The sequence below is a fragment of the Patagioenas fasciata genome, chromosome 7 (assembly GCF_037038585.1).
Source record: "Patagioenas fasciata isolate bPatFas1 chromosome 7, bPatFas1.hap1, whole genome shotgun sequence".
NCBI classification, from domain to species: Eukaryota; Metazoa; Chordata; class Aves; order Columbiformes; family Columbidae; genus Patagioenas; species Patagioenas fasciata.
Window position 1 is genome coordinate 22,842,111 of NC_092526.1, and position 19,316 is coordinate 22,861,426.

General features: G+C 41.7%; 1 protein-coding gene across 4 annotated transcripts; it reads left to right on the forward strand.

Annotated features, from left to right (window-relative positions):
- Positions 1–980: 980 nt before the first annotated feature.
- On the forward strand, positions 981–18,432 carry LOC139828431 (uncharacterized). 4 transcript variants are annotated; one of them, XR_011740002.1, is made up of 8 exons: positions 981–2,969; positions 5,590–5,742; positions 6,367–6,510; positions 9,194–9,258; positions 10,508–10,584; positions 12,299–12,417; positions 13,725–14,976; positions 17,390–18,432. XR_011740002.1 is itself a non-coding variant. In XM_071811099.1 (7 exons), exons 1-5 carry the CDS (start codon positions 5,408–5,410, stop codon positions 12,344–12,346), a joined length of 669 nt encoding a protein of 222 aa, XP_071667200.1. In that variant the 5' UTR covers positions 3,183–5,407; the 3' UTR covers positions 12,347–12,417; positions 13,725–14,976; positions 17,390–18,432. The 4 variants fall into 4 exon arrangements, 3 of the variants coding, with proteins under 3 accessions (XP_071667200.1, XP_071667201.1, XP_071667202.1); XM_071811099.1 differs by lacking the exon at positions 981–2,969 and having other exon boundaries at positions 3,183–5,742; XM_071811100.1 differs by lacking the exon at positions 981–2,969 and having other exon boundaries at positions 3,183–5,742; positions 13,725–14,263.
- Positions 18,433–19,316: the final 884 nt, after the last annotated feature.

Here is a 19,316-nt window from a genome sequence, read left to right on the forward strand (position 1 = left end):
ATTTTTTTCCCTTCACCTCCTCACCCCATCTTGCCTTACTTGGAAATGGCATCTGCTTAGAAATCAAAGGTTTTTATCTGATGTCTTAGACAGTGCCATGTCAGGTAGGGATATAAGAGATAGATGGATTTAAAAAACAGGGAGGACAAAACTATCAGGATGACTGAGGCCTTCTTGTGCTTTGCAGTGTGCATAACAGGGTGCTATAGGGAGGACGTCCTTCTCTGCAGGAAGCTCATGGCTCACGCTACTGACAACAATTACTACGGGCTTTTTAGATGTGATGGCGATTCAGGTTCTGTTTTCAGTCTCTGTTGGTTGTTTTTCATTTCCACAGACCCGAGGGACCGTTGGCCAAGCAGAACTGGCCAGTCCCCTAGTCACATCCACGTGTCACCTCTCTGGTGCTCATGACAGACCCCCCTCTCACCTGCTCCCCGTCCCTCCTCACACAGGCTCTGTTCCAGCAGGGAGCCTGTCTTGGAGCCCAGCTGCATAGCACAGCATCTCCTGGCAATGTTTTTTGTTCCCTAGTGACTCACTGCATTTTGCACCTGATGGCAAAAGATAATCTGTCACCTCAAATCGTACTAGTTCTGCAAGACAGCTTTTATATAATCAGCGAGGACTTTTACCCTCTTTTCTCCAAACATGAATTTAAGGTCCAGCTTGACACCCCCATACATTTTTTTTAAAGAAAGCAGCTGTGTTGTCCTTCAGGAAAACAGCTTGTAATTTAGCATTACTGCAGTGTATCCCCTAGGCAACGCTTTCTGCCTTCAGGACATATATTTATCACACACATCACAGTATCTCTATGTTGCTTTAGTTTTCCACCAAGGGAAACTAAAAGAGCATTTCATTCCATAAAGCTCTGATCTTCACCACAATGTACCTCTGGTGCTTCTCTCAATGTCTCTTCTGTTGAACAAAATTTCTTCTTCCTCACTTGATCTCTCAGAAGTCTGAACTGGTCTCAGAAGTGTGCGCTTGCTTTGCCTGCTAGCACTACCTGTCCTTGTGCTAGGCAGAGCTTTTCTGTCCTTTGGTCAGCTCTGCAGTCCTGGTTAGTTCCATCAACTGGTGGCTCTTCGCCTTACTCAAGGGTTCCCAAGGACAGTTGAATATGCGTCAGCAAATAAGTAATTTGCCAGCATTGGATGGCTTTTCACTTTCTGTTCTCAGTTTCACTCTTTGTATTCCAAGACAGCCATGGAGAGTAGGTAGATGGGTGTATCTTAAAATGAGCTCAATTAAGATGAACAGAAACACAATAGCCCCACTGCTTGCTGTGAAACTTTTCTCTAAGTTCTTAATGCAAGCTGTTTTGTTACTTGCTGCTCCTCTTGGTGACCATTTCGCCATTGAGCTCAGAGCAGTACCCTTCTATTGTTACAAATTTTGATCCCAAAAGACATGAGAAACAAGCTTAGTCTTCTGAGTAGGAGATACTATGCTACAGCACTTGCCAAACCTATTCGATCAGCACACACAGATGGAGAAAAAAGCAAGGAAGAAGTGGGAATGCAAATTTTAGAGAAATCTTTCAAAGTGTGCAGTAATTGGCAAGGTAAATGCAAGGCTCTTTCTGCTTTTCATAGCACTGGTAATATCAGTTTATGATAAAAAGCTATTCTGAGTCACACAAGAAGGTAAGATAGTTGCCAAAAAATTTCTTTAGTTTCTATTCTATTTTTTATGATGGACAAGAAGCGCCATCCATACTGATTGACTGTTGGCATGAGACTTACCACTGAGCAACTGTATGTTGATGGATAAGCTGGTCTCATCCAAGTGTCAGGAAGATTATCAAAAAAAGGGCTGTCTGTAGTTGCTCCATCTCTGAGGAGATTGCCAACTCACCCTAACAAAAGAAAACATTAGTGTGCTATTTGCGTCTCACAAAGAGACTGTGATAAGATGACATGATAAATGATAGAGGGCTTTTTTTTCTCCAGTAAAAACACATAAGGTAGCTAAATTGTCAAGTGTAAAGAATATCTTGGCTCTTGCAACTGGGGTGAGTCATTTATTTTTTTAAAAGGGGAAATGGTCAGAAAAACAAGAGTGTAGGTTCTGGGTTTTCTGTATTTCTTAAATTCACTCTAATTGCATTAAGTAATTATATGATATAGTAATTCGTATAGATATGCATAGAAGTACCCACCTACGTGTATGTATGGGGAGAAAATGATAAAGGGCCAAATTACTAACTTGCTTTCAAATATCCCACAGAAAATTGTACATGCAATCAAGCTACCATTCTGCTGGCTTGCTTGCACTAATGGCTATTTGAGTGCCCATGTTTTGTTGCTCTGAATTAAAGATCGAAAGGAAGGTAATTCTAGGTGGTGAAAAAGGAGGTCCCTTTAAAAAACTAGCCCTATGAATTAGGTTTTCAGTGCCTAGTTTTGGAGTGCATGCATTACCTACAGCTGTGCATGCATGTACCATGATTGTCTGTGGAAATTGCTAGTGATGCCTAAGAAGCTACTTGGTTGCCCAGTTCCATGATTTTAACATATATTAGCTTTTAGTGCAGCAGGTCCATTGCTGTTTGAGATTGCTAGATGTTAAGAAAATTCGACCCTGCGTGGTGAAGAACATTGTATGTTGCTATTCAGCACTTTGTTGGCATCAAGAGATGTATTATTACAAAAAAATGCCAAAGATGTGTGATGAGTTACTCATATCCTTTTTACCTTGCTTCACTGCCCTTGCTAGATGCACAGGGAGATCAGGACTGTTACTGTTACCGTACCTTTACTTGATGTTAGTGGCCATCTCCTAATGATGGTCAAATGCCACATACCTATGTCTTTTAACATGTTGATCGTTTAACAGGATCTGAACCATGTGCCCTATCCAGTGGGGATCTATATGAAGCAGAATTTGTTTTCAGCATCAGAAAGTCTCTGAGGTATCAAACAGCTGCCTCCCTTCTCTCCTGTGGACTGCCTAAAACACAGGTGAACAAGACATAATTAGCAACCACATCTGTTGGCAGTTATAATGGAGGAGCAAAATTCCTGTGACGGCAGAAGAGAAGAATGTCCCTATCTTACCTCTGGATCTGCACTGAAATGGGAGTCAGATTGTAATCAGAGGACTTGCATTTTACTTCGTAGTATCTGGAGAGAGAGAGGATTTCAATCTCTTGAGCAGTTCCATGATAGTATTTTTTCACACCAATTAAAACAAATCATTTGATATATAGAGTTGAGTTACATGTTTGGAGCAAGCAGCTCATGAAAGCACAATTCTTCAATCGATGAAATCAGAAAAAAGCTCCACAAGTATCACTCACGACAGCCTGTTACAGGCATCTACACTGACGCTGTGTTTAAAACCATGCATCCCCTGAGATTAATAAAGGAAAGCACACATCTTCAGACCTAAATAAAGTTCTTGAAGAGAATGTCTTACCTTGTATATCAGCAGATCCAGTTTCTCATGTTCTGGAAAATAACTGAGTTTATGTGAGGAGCATTCTGCTGGTGTTGAGGTACAATATTTGATCTTACTTAGGAAAGTTCTTTTTTGTGTATGTCATCTAGTTCTGCTTTCACATGCAAAAGATACCATGTTGTCATGAGGCAAGTGTCTCGTGCACCCACTTCTGCGATAATGTAAAGGAAATTATAAACTTCGTGTATTGTAACTGATGCAATGAAAGCAGTTCTGCTACCTTCATGTCATAGTATGAAGGATATAGAGGATTTATTCTGTGAAATGAATGAGTGGAAGACCTGTGCAGCAACATTTTGTGCTGCTAGGTAGAAAAGCAAATTCTGCCTAGTACTTTACAAATAAAGGCATTTTGTAGCCTGACAAAGGATTCTAAATGATCCAACCCTATTAATATATTGTAACACTCCAGAAAGATCTTTTTGCTATGCGGTACAAACAATGCATATATTTATGTCTGATGTAGGCTAGGGATCCCTCATTACAAATTTCAGACTGAATCCCTGTAAAAAAACAGATATGAAAATATTTAATTCTATTGAAATATGTGGCCACAGGAAAACCAAAATCATAAACCTAAAACCAGAGACACCACACCATCTTGTGACAAATTTGCAGTCTGCTCCATGTTTTGACTGACCTTGTCTTCCACAGCTTGGGAGGTTCCTTCCCCAGTGCGTGAGTATTTGAATTGCAGCTCTAATAGCATATGGAGCACGTTGTCTGCAGTTATTATTACAAAGGCAATCTCAACATTGGGGTGCAGGCCGTAACAGACAGAGCTTTTGGGAGGTAGCATTTCATCCATGTTTTTATGGCAACCTTCAGCAAGTGCTGACTTTCTATCAAACTGTCAAAGAAATAATAAAAACCCGGTCACCAAGACACTGGTGACAATCCTCGCTAGACAGAACCTGCTTAGGCATAAATGAAATTGTTCTGTTATGGAGTCATTGTTAAGAACAAGACTTTTGTAACGCTTTTATATCCGTGGAAATTAATCTAATTTGTTCCTGATTTTAATTGGCCTCTTTATGTCACACTCAAGTTCCGATGCTTGCAAGAAAAAAAAAAGAATTTTCCAATAATCAGATTATTCTTCAGTTAGAAAACAGCAGAGAGATAATTTTAATTTAAAAATAAAGAGACAGAAATATTTTTAAAAAAAATGTTATTTCTTCCAAATTACAAAGTGCTGCTCTCTGGTGTAACATTATTATTCTATGTAGCAATTTATTAAATGAAGCAATTTATGGTAGCATCTCTGAAAAATGCCATCCTTCATAGAAATGAAAGCGAGTAATAGCATGAGGACTGTAAAATAAAAAGGCAGAATATCTTCTTTTAGACTATTACAAAAATACGTGTATTGTCTATTTGACAATCAATAGACTACCATAAAATAAAATGGAGCTGTGGTACCATCATCATAATTTCTATTTCAAATGGTTTGCTGAGAGCCAAATTGAATCCTTTATGGAAAGGAATGACAAATGGTTTAATTCAATATCACGTGCATGTTTAGATATGAGCTGAAATTTTGTTGCTACTCAAAGCTGTTAGACAAATATTTTAGGATCATCACAAGTTTAAAAACAACGGACATGTGGGAGTACATCCATTTATTTACCCTTGTACTGACTAAAAATTCAAAATGTTTTTTGATGCTTTTAAAGTATTGCTGTGGGATGCTAAATTACTGATGAATTCTTACTGTTCTGAGATACCTTTCAACCTGCCAAGATGCACGACGATGATGATGATGATAATAATAATAACAGCAGTAGTGCAGGGATCTTTAAAATAATGCAGGGCTCATTCCTGTAAGATAAACACCATTTTCACTAACCCCCGTTTTATGATTCAGCATTTCTGATGCAACAAAGTGAAATAATGAAAGTAAAATAACAACAGGTTTGTGTGGGATGGGAAAGGGAAAATGAGCACGTGCATTGTCAGAATTTCTGCAGAAATTGTAGGGAAAAGAGCTCTCATAAATGGCACTTCCCTTCATCCCCCCGCCCCCCGGGAAAATTCCTCTTCTTGTTTTTACTATTCACTACATTTCCTTCTTTTATTCCTTTTTCTGATCTCGTCCTTTTGTTCCCCTTCCCTCCTCAGATGCTGCTTCTTCCTCCCCGCAGCGGGGGGCTCCTGGCAGCTGGGGACAGCCAGCCACGGCGGCGGATGGTGGGGGCTTGCCGAAAAGTGGGCTGCTGCTGGCGGGGGCACCGGCGCCCGAGGAGGAGGATGGGACCCACAGTTTGTTGCTGTGTAAGTACAGGGCCTGTTTCGCTCCTGCCTTGCTCTTCGACGTGCCTCTTTCCCAGGGACAGGGTGGGTACGAAGCCCTCACGTGTGGCACTGGGAGCTTCCTACCCCTTCCCTGCGCAGGGCTGGGGGCAAGCGGGAGTAGGTGAGATGGTAAATGTGTTCTCAGGTGAGGATGGGGGCTGTGAGCCACCCCTCGGCCGCACATGGTGTGGGCTGGGAAGCATAGGTGCTGCCTGTTACCTGCCATCCGTCTCCATCCCACAAAAGGCTGCGTTCAGGGAGGCTCCCTCCGCTGCAGCTGCTGCTGCAGGCAGCAATAATCACAAACTGCCCCACAGAGATGGAAGGGAGAGGGCTTCTTTGCCTCCCTCTTACCAAAATAGTTTTGTCGCCCGCGGACACTTTGTCAATATCTCTGCTTGGCCGCAGCCTTGCTGGCACAGGATTATGCGAAATCTTCACTTTGATAAGGGATCAGAGGTCACTGCTGTAGGGGATCAGGGGCTGATTTATTAAACAGCTAAATCTATTTAAGGTATAATTCCTCGAAGAGAGCGGTGTACTCGCGGCCACTTGAATGAGCGAGACAGTGTGCCAGTTAACACCTGTGTTTACTTTCTGCAGGCACGAGACCCGGCTCAGCAGGCGGACGCAGGTGGTCGCAGGCAGCCGAGTCGCCTCCAGCCTGGCAGCTCTGCCGCTTCTCCGGGACTGGCTTCTGCTTGTGTCACCCCTGTCCTCCGAACGGACACCATGGAACAAAGTGCAGTAGGTGCCTTGGTTTTGCTGACGTGGCTCCAACAGCGCTTCATGTGCATTGGCAACAGCCGTGGCTCACACCGGAGCTTCATGTGTATTGGTAGCAGCCAGGGCTCACACTGCAGCCTCGGCCGGGGGCTCTGGGATGGGGGCAAGTTATGTCCCCCCACAAAGTTCTGCGCAGGCACCCAGGTGTTCGGCAGCGCTGGTGCTGCGGACGCGACCCAGCGTGGGGAGTCTCGCACTCTCGATCTGCGGCCTTAACACCAGGGCATGGGGGAAAAACCTCCCTAAGGGCTCGGCCGGCACCCCAGCCCCGCAGCCCTGGCCACGGTCAAAATCGGCGGGCGCATGTGTCCCTCTCCCCGGGGGCAGTCCCGCGGCTCCGGGCACTCCGCCGGCAGCGGCGGCCGAGTCACCTCCAGCCGTGCGGCCCAAGGCCGCGCTGCCGGCCGGCCCGACCCGGCCCGACCCCTGCTCCTCGTTGCCCGCACCGGGCGGCGCCCGCCCGCGCCTCCGCCGTGGCGGGGCAGCTGCCGGCAGGGGGCGCTCTGGCTCCGGGAACGCGCCGCCGCCGCTCCGGCCGCGTCCCGCTCCCCGGTCCCCCCGCCGCGCGGCCTGGCACGGCGGGGACACGGACAGGGACACGGACAGGGACACGGACGGGCCGCTGCTCCGGGAGCCCGGCGGGGCCGCGGGGTCGCTCCGCAGGCGCGCTGCCGCGGGGCAGCCAGGAGGTTCCGATCTCCAGGGCAGAGCCCGGCCGCCGGCCTAGGGGGCCCGGCCCGTGGCGGCGCCCGCAGCCGCCCGGCAGGTGCGGCCCGGCCCGGCCCGGCCCGCGGGGCTGGCGCGCGGAGCAGGCGCGTGGCGACACAAGTTGTGACAGCCGTGTTTCGGCCGTGCCCGCAGCCGCGGTTTCTTTGTGCGCCTGTCAGCACTTGGGGCGATGCTCCCGCCGCTGAGCAGGCGGCGGGCAATTCTCCTTTCCTAGTGATGGAAGAGATTATTCTAAACAAGAGGAAAAGAAGAAAAGAATCCGTAATTTTTTGAGAAGGATTTTTAGAACGTACTGTTTAAATGACAGTTGAAACCCAATATATTTTAATTTATTGGTTTTAGTTGGTGAGTTTCTTAGCATTCAGGTTGATGCTCTTTCTTTAGTACAGATATGTGTTCTAAAGAGATACGCGATTTCTTTGACCGTATCTTTAATCATAGCTTATAATTACTACCTTTATACACCTATGTTTGTATGTATCTTTTGAGAGTCAGTAACAATATTTAAAAAAAATATTAAAAGCCTTCCAAAACAAATATTACAAAGGACAGAGGAAAATATGATAACCTAGCAGAGCATTCTTTCCTCCTGTGTACAATCCAAGTATTTTGGATCAAATCCTTAGCAATATAAACCGGCATAGTGAACATCAGCCGAAGACCTAATTCCAGTGCACGGCATACTCAGAATATGTAGAAGATATTCTAGAGATACGAAAAAGCACGGTCTTGCATTTCAGGAAAAATCAGACTAAGACTAAACCAAAATAAATTCCTATTCTGTACTACAGTAATTATTTATAGTGACCGCACATTCTTTGGTTCCCATGCACACTGGGGTCTTTCTAAACAGAAGCTGTACATAATGCTTTAATATGAAAATAAGTGATTTCTTGTTTGAATTTTTTTTTTTTTTGGTGATAGGTGTGTGACTATCTCACTCCGGGATATGTGAACAATTCTTTAAGAAATGAAATGCATTCTACTTTATTATGCATATCCTGTAAAGACTTCTAGCGGCTTCTCTGTTTCAAGTGGCTTTAAAATGAGAAGTTTAATAGTGGCATTTTTAAAGTTTTATTTCTGTGGTGTTTTACTTGCCTGGTCAAATGTATCCAGTGCAGCGTGGTGATCAGGCAGCGTTTCAGGTAGTGGCTTATCAGTTATTTTAATAGGAGGTTTCCCAAATTTCCCCCCAAATTAGATGTTCTTTAGGAGAAGAGGCAAGTTCCCCATACTCAAAACAGATCGCTCTGCTGACTTCCCTCCCTTGGTTTCTTCCGTGATTTCTCTAATGTGTCGAGCCACTTTGCTACAAAATAAATATTCAGAGATGGGGAGGGAGGGGGGGAGAAGGGCGGAAAAAATAGGCCTCCCAGTGAGCTATTGATTTGAAATATGAAACATTTTATTGATACAAGAAAAACCCAAACATAAGGAAGCAGTTTGATATTGCACAATATTTGAAAAAAATCGTGTGCATCTGTTTAGCACAATATACTGCATAATGACAGCAATCTTCCCTGTTTGTATCTATTCATCTGATTATACAGCGTAACAATCCTTTTTGCTACACATTTATTTACTAAAGGATATTTTTAATGGATAATAAATTAGTAAATCAGATATGATGTGCTTGGCAAAATATGTTAGTTGACTCCCTACACATAAGATAGTTGCAATTCATATTTTATGTGATATTCAGTGACACTTGCACGCGCAGATGAAGTTACATGCTTCCCTTATAGTGAAGACAAAGGAAGTTTTAAATCACTATTTAGCACTCTTTCATCTAGGCACATGTTATTTTGAAAAGCTTCAGTTTCTAACACTGCAATGCAGCACTGATGTAATGAAGAGCTTTGACTTACTTGAAGTATAACCCAGTGGCCTTCTTTTGATGCTTTTTCCATAGCTATTTCTGCTACAGCTTCCTGTCCTTGACCCAACGATACATTGTGAAGTTCTCCCGAGTCAATGGTAAATTCAAACTTGTTCCCTAAACAGAAAAATATATTGTACTACTTGGAGCCAAATAATGAAGTGTTCAAACAAGCATGTGTCCTACACACAGTGTTTAAATGGCACCACATCGCATGAGTCACTGAAGTAAAAAAACAGCCCTCAAAAATACAGTTTCAATAAATCAGCTGAGGTAGGAGATTGTATTGCTTTCTGGCTAGGTGTTCTGTATTAGCAAAATACTGCTGGGTCTGAAAAACAACACACGAGTGGAAACATTGATTCCTGCTAATGGATTCCCTACCTATTGCCTACATAAATATTTCAATGCGCACATAAGTGGGCGTGTTACAAATCTATCTAAAGAAAAAATAAGAAATTGTTGTCTCACTAAAGGTAACATTACACAGAGCAATACAAGGGGCTAAACAGAAGTCCTTGCACTGGCCTTAGGAGGTCATTTGGCCAGAGGAGGGTCAGCACGTTTTCGTTACTTGTAGGCAGTGGGGTCAGAGCTGCTGCTCGAGTGGAGCTCTGCAGAGCTGGTGACTAGTGCCAGCAACATGCAGAAGGACAGAGGGCTACTGGTTATTTTAGAAAGCTGCCGGCATTCACCCAGGCAGCTGGCTGAGTCAAGCACCATAACTTCCATCAGACAGTGTGTGTTCCAGATGTAATGCCGTCTGTGCGTTAACGTGTTACAGCCTCAGCGGTCATGGAGGGGCCTCATTTATTCCTCCGGTTGTGGTATGTAGAATAGCTAAGACCAGTGGTACTGCTAACTAATTTGGTAGAAATTTCTTTTATGTAATGCTTAAGTGCTATGTTTTCTTATGATTGTTAGTAAAAGGCTCTAGTTCCAGACTAATCTAATGGTTCAGAATTTATCAGGGGACCAGTCCAGGAGATGAATGCTACTGAGGAACAGCACTACCTTCTTTGAAAGTTTTTGTGAACACTGGGCACATTTTGTTCCAAGTTACATTCGGGCAAAGTTCCCATAAATTAAGAATTACAGTTGACAGAGCCTCGGGGAAAACAACAGTTAAGGTCTAAGACCCATCTATGGGGCATAGTATTTTATCATGTCTTCTATTTGGTAGAGATCCAAGTACAGCACACGTTAGGGGCACTCACAATGCAAAATCTGTCCTTCAAAGGACTGAGGCTCCTAATGCAAACTGACAGCACAAGTCATCTTGGCTGGTCTGCTGTCGCACATCATTATCAGCTTCAGGAGATAACTTTTTGCTTTCCATTCCTTCAGAAATGTCTATCTTTTGGACATTCCAACTCCATCACTTCTGCTTGTCCTTGCCAGGAGCCTTCGGTATCACTGTTCAGGTAACAAAATTTATTAAGTGTTATCCACACTTAAAAAATACTACGTAGAGCTGGTTTATTTGAGCACAAGAAAATGCATTTTGAAAATCAATGTAACTGAAGTTTTTGATTAAAAAAAACCCAAACAGTTTGTAGGATCATTATTATAGACACACTGTACCCTGATTTCTCTCCACGCAGTTAGCGAGAAAATCAAGTAACTGTTGAAACAGTGGTCAATGTAAATTCAGAGAATTCACAAAACAATTTTTTTTTTTTTTTTTTTCTTTTGTAACTAAAAGCTTTAGGGCAGAACAGCTGTTAAATTAACAGGAAAGATTTGTAATACTTATCAGTGTTTATTTTCACAAAAGCCTTGGATTTCATTTGTGGCCAGATTCCTCATTTAAAACATTTTAAAAACTTCTAAAACCATGCAATACAGACTGTGTGTGTAGCATAAGCTTATAAATCATGCACATACAGAAACACTCATCATAGTACACGAATCAGTTCACAGAGGATGATTGTGTCACCTTGCAACACCAGCTAAACCCTCACAAAAGAATGGACAAAATTCTCAATGTAAGGCTTTTCTGAAATGTCTGTCTTCACGAATTAAATGTGGACTTTTGTGTATAAGCCTTTTAGTATGTCAACAAGGCTGGAAAAACTGAATTGTGCTCAGAAAGAGTTTTAATACAATATTCCAAGATCAGTTGAATTCAGATTTCTCTAGAAGAGAAACTGTTTCTGTTAAGAAATTACCAGATCAAAGATATATGGTAAAATGCTTAAAATTTTAGAAGTCTGTGAGAACCAGATTTAATTTTTCCACTGCTGTAAAAAAGAACAAAAAGAAAACTCCATTACTTATCATGTTGTACAGGGATGTGCTGTGTTCTGTTACTTGATATTTAATCCAGAAGTGCATTCAGCTATGTTTTAGTAGCGAGCACTGAGTTATAAGCCATCAGAGCAGCAAGAGACAGGACAGAAATAAACGGCTGGCTGCAATTTCCCCTTTGAAAAAGAACAGGAATTTTGAGAGGGCAGGGAAGGAGTATCCTTGTCCCCAGTGGAGTTTATTATTCTCTGGAAGCAGGTAAAGCAACCCTGGCTCATGAAGATACTTTAGAATAGGAAATGTTTTGCCTTTGAAATGTACCAGATTACATGTCATTTCAAATAGTGTTCATGGCAAAGGTACCCCTGGGACCACCTTACAAGAGCTTTATTTCTTGCTTGCAAATTAGTCAGTTCAAAACATTTTTCCTCTCATCTCTGCCTTCAGCTCTTAATACCACACACGCCATTTGTAAAATAGGGGATAAGAATGAAAAGATGCTGAATACAAAAGTACAATTAAAAAAAAAAAAAAAAAGACTGTAAAGGCAAGAACAAGACACGTTTCAGATGACAAGGAGAATAATGAAATTTTGGTGCATTTTTGGAGGCATCTCAATAAACCCTTTTTCTTTTTTCTTTCTGTTTCAGCAGGGGTTCATTGAACCAGCTATGTTTTTCAAGAGGCAGACAGACAATAGCATCTAAATTATTTTTAAGAAAGCACTCATAGCACTAAGCATCCACTACTACTAAATCCATCTTAGAAGAGAAGGGTGGAGAAAGAAGAAAGGTCAACAAATATATGAAGTTCTTTGTGTAATGCTTCACTGACATTTTCCAACTCCCTCAGCTGGCTTTTATTTTTAAATTTTTTATTTTTTTTTAGAATCCTGGTAAAATGAAGGATTTAAGGTTATCATCTGTCTCTCTCTAACTTCTGACATCTCTTTATAACAAGAAAGAGTCACAGCCAACGGTAACAGGAGGGCAACACAATGAATCCTGGTAAGACAGGGAAGGGGGGAGGTTCAAGTTTGCTGCCCCTTTGCCCCTATTTCTTCCTCACAGAACAGAAGTGCCATCTGTTCCTGGCCCTAACATGCGTGTATTTGATTTCCATTCAGTAATAACTAACACAGGAAAAAGATTATCAAGTGATGTAAAGCACTATCAGCATTAGCCAGTCTTCCCCATCCAGTGTTTTGTTTGCACCTGTGAAGATCTGTAGATGAAATGGATATGGGCAAGTGCCTTAATTGCCTGGAATTATTCTGTTCTCTGGTAGAGGACCATATGGTCAAGGTGTGGAACATGACCAGACTAAGGATATTTAGGTTCTTGGGTCAGAAAAAGATTTAGGAAAATCAGACAAGAGGATGGAAGTTCAGATTCTCCAACCCGAAGTTAGTACACTAACCTCTACTACTTGGTGCTGTAATACATCATCATCATAATGCAAAAACAAGTCACAGTGTGTTGTGTGAGGCTAGACAGTCAGTATTAAAGTCTGAGCCTGCTTCAAAAGAATCTATAAGATGATTTTTAGACTTCACAGTCAAATTTGTCACATTCATAAGTAAAAAGCCCAGCAACATCAAAACCATCAAGTACCTTCCAGTCCAGCAAACCCAGTTTAAGATAAAAGAAAATAATGTGAATGTGTTTTCTTCATAACTGGCTGCAACTGATGAAGGCCATGCGGATGCCTCAGTTGTGCCCAGTTATGCCTGATGTATTATTGTTGCAAGCAGTGGGTGCAGCAGCAGATGCCAGTGAAGGAAAGACACGTACAATGTCCTGTTTGCAAAGCAAGGTAGCGACTAAACAGTAGGTGCAGTGGGATTTCTCTGTCCCAGCCTTTCAGGCCTTTCAATGCTCTTTCTTCTTGTAGTCTATGCCTGATTTTTTGAGTGGTCTCTCATTCATCTTCTCATCTTTTCCCCTTTGCTGCTGTTGCTTGCCTACCTTGTTACTGAAAACACTTCTATGGCCAGGAATTGGCCATGGTGTCAGATGTCAGCCCTCTTCCCAAGGGCTGGGAGAAGCATGACCAGAGCTGTTATAATGCAAATAAACTTGTAAAATGGTTCAAGAGGGCAAAGCCAAGAAGATGGCTAGCAAGTAGCTTGTGCTTTAGACTAGCTTGTTTTGCACAAGTCAAATATTGCTTAAGCTGTATCTGAAATCTGAAGCTGATCTGTCTGGCAAACCTACTGATGTCTACATTGTCAAAATATGCGAGACAACGTTTCATTTCTCCAAATTTCCATTAATTTCGTTGCCTTATTTTCTTTCTTTTCCTCCTACACCAGGATGACATTTTTGAAGCGTACATCCAAGAGCACAATTTGATCAAATGATCCAAGGGAACTCCCTATAGACATCCACGATTATCTGTTCTAAAGGTTGGCATGCCTGACAATGGCAATTGGTTTAACCCCAGTTAGTTTTTAGATAGTAAATAGTGTTTTTTTCCAAGTCAGGACTGTATTTTGTTTACACAGCTCAGTCGAAGCTGTATCAAAAAAAGGCAGGGTCCAGCCGCATGTGGTGGCAAGTGTTCTGTGCATCCCAACCTCAACCAGAGCAGAAGGTGCTTGGCATCTTGCTGGAGTCAGCCTGTTGTGCACGTCCTCGTGTGAGATGCTTATAGGTGACTTCCAGATGACCTCAAGGAGACTGGGCAGGAGTTCACTGGTTGGCTGATTTATGGTTTGGTGCAGAAGATACTCTTGGCTCTGAAAACAGCTGAATCTGAATTTCTTTGTCCTCGCTTTCCCATCTCCATTTGGAATTTCACTTTCTGGATCACAGCACATGCACTGGAAGGCAAAGAAGCCTCTTTTATTAGGTTAGTATTTTCATCCTAGTCCTGACTCATGTCTTTGCAGGCTTTGGGCTCCTCTGCTCTGTACCCATTTGTCACTTTTTTCAAAGGGAAGAAGGAAACTCTTGGTATGGGTGCAAAACTTAGAAGTGATCTGTGCCAAATAAGAGCAAGAACACAGCTGCACAAGACTCAGCATACTTCTCACAGACAAAATGCAGTGAAGGAAAATTTGGCACTTTAAGCTAAATCAGAGATCATTATACAATGCTCTTTCCATTCAGCTCGTTCTAGGAGGAATATGTACATGTGGCAGCAGCACTTGGGACATGAAGAGCTACTTTGAAAGTAGATGTGGTTCCCAGTGTTGGAGATGAGGATGGATAATGGAAAGTGAGAAAATGGGCTGTCCCTGCAGAGGTGCCCCAGCCACAGCAATAGCAGTGAAATCACACTGCTGTCCTTAACTAGAAATCAGCCTGGACTGGCTGAGAGTGAACTCAGTTTGTAGGCAGCAGTTCAGACTGACATGTGTTGCCCAAGGAGGAGGTTTCCAGAGGCCCAGCAGAGCCAGTTTGCATCCCTGACAGCTCAAGCTACAGCAAGAAGACTCAAGCAGAAGCACATGAATCTGCCCACATTCCCTCCTAGTGTGGTGAAGCAGGAGAGCACGCCAGCGAGGCTTGAAATTCCTGAGGCAAAGGACTGCTCTGCGAGCTGCGTGGCCACACGTACAGGTGTGCCGAGTGCTTGTGCTGGGTTCATGCTGGATCGGGGCAGCTTGCTGGGCTGTGAAAGCTTTTCCTTTTCAAACAGACCAATATAAATGGTCGTTGAGGATGTAGCGCAGGTGGTCGGGCTCTTTACACTCAGCCTCACGTTGTCAGAAGGCTTTGCTTGCTGCACTGCACTGTGAAGTGCAACAGTAAAAGCCTGTGACAGGAGGGAAAGAAAGGTGTAAGCCAGTGGTAGACTAGATTAAAACAGCAGCACACAAACACACTGACCTCTTCCTAAGTGGTAACCTTGAGTGAGAGCTAATTCACTGGATTGATTTTATTCAGCTTGTCCATGAGAAAATAGAGCACAGCAGCATTGACTGCAACTGGCCAAAAGTGCTTGCGAGCTTCAGTGATCTTTATGGTGTTTATTTCAGCTTCCAGGCCTTAAAGATATTGGCGATGTTAAGATGTAGTATTATGCTCAAAGTTGTCTTATTGGCAAATAGCACAATATTTATGGTTCTAAGAAATTACTGTTAGTCCAATTAATGTTTTAAACAGTCTAATGGTCAAAATTACTTCATGAATACAGGAAGGCTTCACTAAAAATAGAATTAAAAATATTACATGCAAATTTCCCTATTTTCTAGTGTTGTGCTTATTCCTCCAGTGCTCCTTTGGGTCTTAAGATTGACACTTCAGTATTTCTCAAAAGGAGCGGGGGAGTATTGCAGTGAGTCATCACCAGGAGGAGTGGGGTATTGATGGGTGGGGGATCTCATTCTCCTCAGTCGGGTGTCTACTTGGATTTAGTTTTATATGTTTTCTTAACACTACCAGCTTACTGTGATTCAATGATAAATTTGTGTCATATTTGTCTGCACTCTTTCCCATGACTAGAGCTATAGGCAATTAAATCCACAATGAATAACCGTTTATTATTACTATAAAATAAACTAAAACAAATCTAGGCAAGAGTACCTCACAGCTGGACAATTGCTGTCACAGCTGAGACAAGTTTAAATCTACTTAGGCCCAGACAAACCCAGGGAACTGCTGAGACCCTACACTGTCATGTCAATACAAACCTTGTTGCCTTTCACTAATGGAAAAAAAAAAATCACATTTACTGGGCTATAAAGTCTCTTTGGATAATCTGTGAATTGCAGAGTTCAGCAAGAATTTGCAAGCCCTCCTCTGGCTGTAGAATCATGACTGAGCAGCAGATCTTGGAAGCATTCACACTCTCCTTTCTTCTCTTGAATCAGGATAATGTATATAGGTCTTATTGACCTGTATTTCTTCATTGCCATCAGGAGACCAGCTAACAAAAAGTATTTGATTTTCATTGCTGATATAATTTGCACAATCAGCAGAAATACTGTGATTATTAAAATTAGAACTATAGGTTGTAGAGCTAAGTTAAAAATTCCTGTAGCTGTAGGAGACCATAGGGTAACCTATAAGGGTACAGCATAGTTAAGATTACATGCTTGAATCCAAATTACATCCTCCCCACCTTGCCACACATGTGCGCACACACACACACATACACCAAGCAGATTTTACACGACGTAATTCACAACAATTTCTGGATCTGGGTCTGTACACAAACACAACCAGATCCCAGATACATGCTCAGAGATGATTGATTAGAAACAGAAGGAGAAACGTCATAGTCACATCTGGTTAACTGTTGAGCTAAGCAATCATCTGAAGCCTGGAAACTAATATCTTCACACAGCTACAGCATATTTCAACCCTATTTACTGGCATTCTTCTGAAAAGACTCACTGCAATATTCTGTTTTCTTTGATAGTCTGTGTTCACAGATGCACATCTTTAATATCAGAAACAGTTTCTAATACATTTCCAAAACTGCCTGATCAGGTTTTTGGTGTAAAAAAAGTACTTTTCGATCACCTTGATACATGACTACGTATCTTACATATATGCAGTGTTTCCACCATGTGCTAAATTCAAGAGGTTTCAAAATACCTCCAATACAATAGTATAGAAATGTTGCATTTATTTTAACTATCTTACTATATTATAGTATATATGATTTAAATTAATTCTTAATTAAATGAATATATATTATTTTAAAAATATATCTATGGCAAAAAAGTTATACCTTGTTGCTCCATCTTTGCTTCTATGTTTTATAAACACTCGAAGTTTTACCCATACTTGCAAGCATGTGCATACTTTAATGTTACTATGTTGATGCAAAAATAATTGCAGTTTTTGCATAGTTAAAATTCGCACTTTTGACATTGGAATACATTTTAAAATAAATGTGGGTATGTATGTTATACATCCATTTAATGCAGTTTTCCCACTTCATGTGTTTGTTGTTTGTTTTTGTTTTTGCTTTTGTTTTTTGCTACTGACTTATTACTTGCTCTTTATTTCATATTTATTTTAGCCTATAATGTTAAATAAAAAGCAAACTCGAGCGATTTTATTATTCAAGTTCAAAATGGGTTATAAAGCAGCAGAGACAACTCACAACATCAACAACTCATTTGGCGCAGGACCTGCTGACAAACATACAGTGCAGCGGGTCAAGAAGTTTTCCAAAGGAGATGAGAGCCTTGAAGATGAAGAGTGTAGTGATGGCCATCAGAAGTTGACAATGACCAGTTGAGAGCAACCATTGAAGCTGATCCTCTTACAGCTACATGAGAGGTTGCCAAAGGACTCAATGTTGACCATTCTACGGTCATTTGGCATTTGAAGCAGACTGGAAAGGTGAAAAAGCTCAATAAGTGGGTGTCTCCGGAACTGATCAAAAATCAAATAAATTGTTGTTTTGAAGTGTCATCGTCTCTTATTCTATGGAACAACAACGAACCATTTCTTAATCAGATTGTGATGTGTGATGAAAAGTGGATTTTATTTTACAACCGGCAATGACCAGCTCAGTGGTTTGACTGAGAAGAACCTTGAAAGCATGTCCCAAAACCAAACTCACACCAAAAAAGGTCACCATCACTATTTGGTGCTCTGCTACTGGTCTTATTCACTACAGTCTTCTGGATCCTGGTGAAACCGTTACATCTGAGAGGTCCGCTCAGGAAAGTGATGAGATGCACCAAAATCCATAATGCCTGCAGCCGGCACTGGGCAACAGAAAGGGCCCGATTCTTCTCCACGACAACACCCCACCACACGTTGCACAACTGACACTTCAGAAATTGAGTGAATAAGGCTACGAAGTTTTGCCTCATCTGCCATATTCACCTGAACTCTCGCCAACCGACTACCACTTCTTCAAGCATCTTGACAACTTTTTGCTTGGAAAATGCTTCCACAACCAGAAGGATGCAAAAAATGCTTTCCAAGAGATCATCAAATCCCAAACCACGGATTTTTACACTACAGGAATAAGCAAACTTATTTCTCATTGGCAAAATTTGTTGTTTACAATGGTTCCTATTTTGATTAATAAAGATGTGTTTGAGCCTAGTTATAATGATTTAAAATTCACGGTCCGAAACGGCAATTACTTTTGCACCAACATAATATTTAATTAGCATTATAAATGTTAGAAAGAACACTATTGACAAATTATTCTAGTGAAGGTAATGGACCTGTAATTGCAAGTGTCACAGAATTTAGTATAAAAGGTGGTGTTTCCAAAATATTTTTAAAATGTTTTAAAACACTGTATAAAGAAAGGAAGCAAGCAAGCTATCAGGAAGTGGTGTGGGTTGTTTTATTTTATTTTATTTGTTGTTGTTTTTTCTTTTTGCCCTAGTGTGTTTTTTTTTTTTTTTTTTGTGGACTAAGAATAGAGGGAACAAGTAGTAAGCATCTTGCTATTAAATTTGTCCATGACAAATAGTGCAGATGCATGTAGTGTGCAAGAACATCTGTAGAGTCATGACATGCGGAATCCCCCACACGAAGAGCGTGACACTATACTGAAAACAATTCAGTGGTAAAAGCAATATAAATCCGTCTCATATAATCTTCCTCCGCCTTCTCCTCCCTCTTCTCTTTTTAAGTACATTATCTAAAAGATTCTGTGACTCCTTTATGGCATAAGAAAAAAAATCAAGATGTGAAAGTGACTAAGCATTTCAGGATTTCTCCTTCTTTCATTAACAGCTAGAATGCAAGTATGTATTTCTTGAAATAATAGAAGGTTTAAGAAAGAATAACCAGGGGCAGAAATGCAGTAGACACACCAGAGCTCATGCCAAGTGGAACTTGACATGGTTTGCAGATGCAATTTCACTCTTCAGAAATCAAGGGGTGATTTTCTGTGTCTCTGCAGCTTGTGCGGTTGTTCAGCTCAAAGTGAGCAGTGGGATTGCTGCCAGTCTTCACCCATGTAAATGACAGCA

Excerpts from the sequence above, each read along its gene's own strand:
- LOC139828431 (XM_071811099.1), top strand. The coding sequence starts at position 5,408 with ATGAGCACGTGCATTGTCAGAATTTCTGCAGAAATTGTAGGGAAAAGA. Across the intron at positions 5,743-6,366 it reads GACCCACAGTTTGTTGCTGT|GCACGAGACCCGGCTCAGCA; the intron begins GTAAGTACAGGG and ends TACTTTCTGCAG. Across the intron at positions 10,585-12,298 it reads CCTTCGGTATCACTGTTCAG|AATCCTGGTAAAATGAAGGA; the intron begins GTAACAAAATTT and ends ATTTTTTTTTAG.